General features: G+C 39.7%; 1 protein-coding gene across 1 annotated transcript; it reads right to left on the bottom strand.

Moving 5' to 3' along the window:
* Window positions 1-467: 467 nt before the first annotated feature.
* RPS14 (ribosomal protein S14) lies at window positions 468-4,480 on the bottom strand. Its single transcript, XM_051978720.1, has 5 exons — window positions 4,390-4,480; window positions 1,679-1,829; window positions 1,420-1,581; window positions 954-1,030; window positions 468-582 (listed from the first exon to the last, which is right to left on the bottom strand). The coding sequence occupies exons 2-5, from the start codon at window positions 1,825-1,827 to the stop codon at window positions 515-517; spliced, it is 456 nt and encodes a 151-aa protein (XP_051834680.1). The 5' UTR covers window positions 1,828-1,829; window positions 4,390-4,480; the 3' UTR covers window positions 468-514.
* Window positions 4,481-5,412: the final 932 nt, after the last annotated feature.

A 5,412-nucleotide genomic window follows, 5' to 3' on the forward strand; every position in this document is an offset into this window, starting at 1 on the left:
TAATATAGTTTGAAACTTTGTGGATCATTTAATCCAACATCTATTTTAAAATGGGCCAGTTGAGACCAAAAGGAAACACGTTACCTTTGGTAACAAATCTTTATGGGAGTCAGGGTATAACAGACTCACAGCCTAGCATAAGAAAAGCAAAAAACACCAGGCAATGTTTAAGAATAACTTTCACATTACAATAGTTAGCAATGCAAAATGTAATTTAGGCATTAACAATCCAACAGTTAGAAAGTACTACTAAAGCACTGATTTCTAGCCAAGCCATTCTTACTGGTGTTATTTTTTTTTTAACCTTTTAATATTAGTGATATTACTGTTAAATAGCTTTCCCAAATTAATGCCCTAGACATGGGCCCTAAGCCACAAAAAGAATCTTTGTGAGACAAAAAAAGATAGACACTTCAAAGCAGATGGCATCAGATGAATATGCCATTTGAGAACACCAGAGGCAAACAGACCATTGTGACACTTTTATTGACAAAAATAATCCAGCAAATGACATTCACAGACGGCGACCACGGCGACCACCCTTTCTGCGAGTACTGTCAGAGGGGATTGGAGTGACATCCTCTGTGGAAAGGAAGAGAGAAAACATCATGTTTCTAGGACCTTACAATAATATTAGGAAGTTTTCAAATATATAACTAATACTAGAGTTGTAAGAGACCTCACAACCCTCTAAAATGGAATCTAACACAACGTAGAAAATAGAAGAACTAGATTAGTCAAAAGACAATCAGAATCCTGCTGAAAAAAGAAGGGAGGGGGAAGAATACGTTTGGTGATGAAATGTTATGCGACATTCCTTCCTGGTTCTGTCTATCTGATCAGAACCAGTACTTTCAATAGTCAGTCATCTACCTCTGAACAGAACTACAGTAATACAATCAGGTTCTCCTTGCATGCAATCATGTATAAGCCACAAGAAAGGAACAACTCACCAATCCGCCCGATCTTCATTCCAGAACGTGCCAGGGCTCTCAGGGCTGACTGTGCGCCAGGGCCAGGTGTCTTAGTCCTGAAAAAAAGTCATCAAAGTTAGAAAAAGGTCCTTAAACTATTCCTGAGCTAGGAGAATAAAACTTTAAAACACCCCATGGGCTCCAATTGTATGTGCGATATTACAGAGCACTTCATGGTTAGAAGGGACTGTACATATATTGCCTCATTCCATCCTCACAACATCCTGGTAAACAAGGTTATAGAGGAATGATGACCCTATTTTACAGACCTGGACCTAACTAGGGGACCAAAGTTTGAATCCTAGTTCTTTTGTTTACTATCTATGTAGCAGGAGCAAGTCATAGTGAATTAGGGGAAAATGCTAGATTATAATTAAGTGGGTAATAAGTTTTTTGATTACCAAGAAGCCATACCATCTCACTGAAAACACCAAGGAGCACACACCTGTTTCCCCCTGTGGCCCGAAGTTTGATGTGAAGGGCAGTGATGCCCAGTTCTTTACACCTCTGGGCAACGTCCTGAGCGGCCAGCATGGCAGCGTAGGGAGAAGACTCGTCTCTGTCAGCCTTGACCTTCATCCCACCAGTCACTCTGCAGATGGTTTCTCTGCAGACAAAGACATCATCAACATTAATTAAAATTCCTGGTCTCATCTGAGGCAAAAAGACAAAAACCGCAGTGGGCCCTTTACCCAGATACTCACTTGCCAGAGAGATCAGTGACATGAACAAAGGTGTCATTGAAGGAAGCAAAGATATGGCAGACCCCAAACACATTTTCTCCCTCTGCAACCTGAGGTCCAAGGCTGATGACCTGCTCTTCCTTCTTTTCCTTCCCTTTGCGAGGTGCCATTTCTAGGCAAAAGAGAAAAATACATGTTCAAATATGGAAAATATAGACCATTTTTTATGTAAACATATCCTTCATACAAAAGCTTAACAGTCAAGAAACACAATATTTAGTTTAGAGCGACTACACACTAGCATCAAAAAACATCTCTAAGACCTCTTTTACAACTAGGGAGACAGACCCAAAGACAAGCAGTGACTTGCCAAAAATCTCACAGAGCATGAACAACTGAGCTTAGACTGGAACCCAGGTCTCACCAGACAACTGCTTAATGTTTTCTTCCTTCCTTAGCTGGTCCTATTCCCAGTACCAATTGCCATTAGACTGATCTAAATCCTCAACACTAAGAATTTCTTTGGGTCCCATCATGTGATAACATGTAAATGCAACAGTCCCTGCCCTCAATAAGCTTTCATTTTTCAGAAATAAAGCACTGAATAAGAACTCATGATGAAGTGTTTCTGATTGCTATAAGAGTTCAGTTCCAAGAAACGGTATATATGTAGTAGAATTGGAGACTTGGTCCCACTTCTGAACCTACCTCCTTCAAAGAAGAGCTGATGTGAATAAAATATTACATAAAGATAAACCAGTATTATCTGTCAGATTGGGAGCTTCTCAAAGACAGAAACTGTCTTATTCATCTTCCCCATAACCTAATCTAGGAAAGTCCTTTGCACATAGGTTCACTGACTTAAGAGTTGGAAAGGACCCAAGTGACCATCTAGTCTATCCCCCCTAATTTTACATTTGGAAACTAAGGCCAGATTAAATGATTTACCAAATATGCATATGTGGCAACCGTCTGTAACTTCAGTTTTCTGAATTCAAATCCAATGTTTTTCTTACCTTACCTAGCCTTCCAAATCCAAAATAGTTTCATCAGCATACTAAATTTGCAGAACAGCTTATCTAAGAATACTGCACTCTATTACAGATCTGACTTATTTTGTACTTCCAATTTAAACTCTTTTTGGTCCATAATAAAATGCAACTTCTAAATCACACAGAATGAGTGCTGATATCTGAACTCCCAGAGGAAATAGAGCAACTGCCATGTAGAAAGCATTGTTGGTTTACAAAGTGCTTTCCTCATTACATTCTCTTTAAGTAGATAGATAGTACAAATATCTATGTATTTTAAAAGCCCCTACTAAGTAGGGTTTACAGACTCAGTCTTTAGTTGCTCCACAAGTCAGTGATAGAAAGAAGTGTCTTCTATCTAATTAAAAAGTTGGAAAGACCTGACATAAATGCATAAGCCAATTCTCAATTGATAAATGGCTTAAAAATAGTTCTCTGAAACTCAGGCTATTTATAGTCATGAGAAAAAATGCTCTAAACCACTGCCAATTAGGAAAATTCATATTAAAGCAATTCTAATTCTACCTCACTCACCCAGAAGAGCTAATATATAAATAAAATCACAAGCCTTGAAAGAGCTGTAAGAAAACATTGTTGCATTGTTGGACCTATAACATGTCTAGAAAACAATTTGGAATGTGATAAAAAAAAAAAAAATTACAAGGCAATGAAACTGTTAACCTACTGCAAGGCCCATGTCAAAGTAAAAATTTATGGCAGCTCTTTCTGTACTGGCAAAAGAACCTAAAATTAAAGATCCCCCTTAATCAAGGAATGGCTGAAAACTCAAAATGTAATGGAACGCCATTATGTAGTAAGAAATGAGAAGATACCTTCAAATAGATTTAGAAGAACTGATGAAGAGTAAAGGTATAACAATTTATGCTATTAGCTATATTATAAAAATAAATGACTAAGACACAAACTGATCAAGAATAAAATAAATAGAACTAGGAGACCAAATTATAGAATAACATTAATACTGGAAATGCTGTGAAAGCTGTAGTCGATACAATGACCATTCACAATTCCAGAGGATAATCCAGAAAAAATTATTTGTTTTGCTTAATTATGAATCGTTACAAGAAATTTCTGTTTTTTGATAGGGTGGGGAGGGAAAATAGATTTTGGTCATTTAAAAAAGGAGGTGGACGGTTGCTATAAATGCAAAATGTTGCACATTTCGTACTGGGTCACTGTATTAAACAATTTTGCTTTGTTACGAGACATCTCACGAAGCAGGAGTACTAAGTGTATGTAATGTAAAACACACGCGTACGTAAATTGAACTCTAATCTCTGGAGATTTCTTCCAGCACTAACATTTTGGTGCAAAAATCCTCCTTTCCACGTGTAACTCCGAGAACTAAGCCGCGCCGACTCCCCTCCCGGGCCCCGGGTTGCCCCACACAGTCCAACAGCCTTCAGGATCTCCCAGAGTCAGGGCCCCACGTTCCGCAACTCCAGTGCCAGAGAACTCTAGTCCACCAGGCCTCACACCCGCACCTCCCCGCTCTCCCCCGTCGCGATCCTCCCCGGGTCCCAACCCCCCAATCCCCGGACCTTCGCCCTTCTTCCCAAAAGAAACCGGCGGCGATAAAGGGAGGACAGCCCCAGCTTCTCTCCCGAGATGCCTCCGGACCCACCCAAGACTTCTAGTCGAAGGATGGGGACAGATGGAAGGGAGGCCGCAGTCCCTTACCTGCTACTCCGCTTGGGCCGCCAACACCGGAAAGGGAAAGCAGAGAGTCACGGGGTCCTGGATCACCTGCGATTACCCGGAAGTAGTACGTCAGAGAGCAGGAAGTGAAGAGAATAACTGAATTCTTCTCATTTCCTGAAGATAAAACAAAAATTTACATCTTAAAAGGACAACAAATCATTTTATGGACGTCGGGAAAAGAGACATTTAAAGAATTTTGGTGGTATTATTTTATAATGTCATAGGGGAAAAGGAAGAGGCGTATCCCAAAATGGCGACGCCCGGCGGACTAGATCAAGATCCTTTTTCAAGATGGCCGCTTCCATGCCTAAACTAGTTCTTCCGTACATTTCCCCTCCCCCCCCCCCCAGCAGAGGTGAAATAGAGACGTTAAAACCTAAAGTAATAGAGAGGAAAATTGAGATTCTTATAGCTATCAAAAATAACTCTTTTTTATAGTTTTTTAATATTTACAAAACAATTTCTTTACAACATATATCTGAAATAATGTATCTTTTTTCTTATTTTACCCATTTAGCAGAGATCGTCACTTGAGGTCCAGAATAAAGAAATTAGTTTCTGACTATCAGGCAACTAATAAAAGTCAGAGTCACGATTGTAATTTTACCATAAGTTTCAGGACAGCAATCTATCTGCTTTGGAGAGAGGGAGTTTTCTCATAGAGCTTTCTCCACACCAATGAAATCACAGGTCTGGACCAAAAAAGGTTAAGGAGAAAACTTCTAAATAGCAATTGGTGAATAGGACAGGGCCAAGATCCCTGAGAGTGAAGGAACCCGGTTCTACAATAAACTGGGACATCCTAGATGATCTCTTAGGTGATTCTGGGCTCTGATATTCGGTGTCCTAAGGGACTTTTCATTGTCCCGTACTCAAGACTATGAAGGAGACTGAGAACTCCATCCTAGGGCCATATTTGAAAAATATGTTTCTTTTCTGATCCAGGATTGTCTAAACAGAATGCCTATCTAGAATCACAGAATTCCAAGAAAGGATCTTTAT

Source organism: Antechinus flavipes, chromosome 2, assembly GCF_016432865.1.
Source record: "Antechinus flavipes isolate AdamAnt ecotype Samford, QLD, Australia chromosome 2, AdamAnt_v2, whole genome shotgun sequence".
In the NCBI taxonomy this organism is placed as follows: domain Eukaryota; kingdom Metazoa; phylum Chordata; class Mammalia; order Dasyuromorphia; family Dasyuridae; genus Antechinus; species Antechinus flavipes.

Coding starts and splice junctions, on each gene's coding strand:
- RPS14 (XM_051978720.1), bottom strand. CDS start 1,827: ATGGCACCTCGCAAAGGGAAGGAAAAGAAGGAAGAGCAGGTCATCAGC. Junction 1,582..1,678: donor GTCACTGATCTCTCTGGCAA/GTGAGTATCTGG, acceptor CTTTGTCTGCAG/AGAAACCATCTGCAGAGTGA. Junction 1,031..1,419: donor CGGGCCACAGGGGGAAACAG/GTGTGTGCTCCT, acceptor ACTTTTTTTCAG/GACTAAGACACCTGGCCCTG.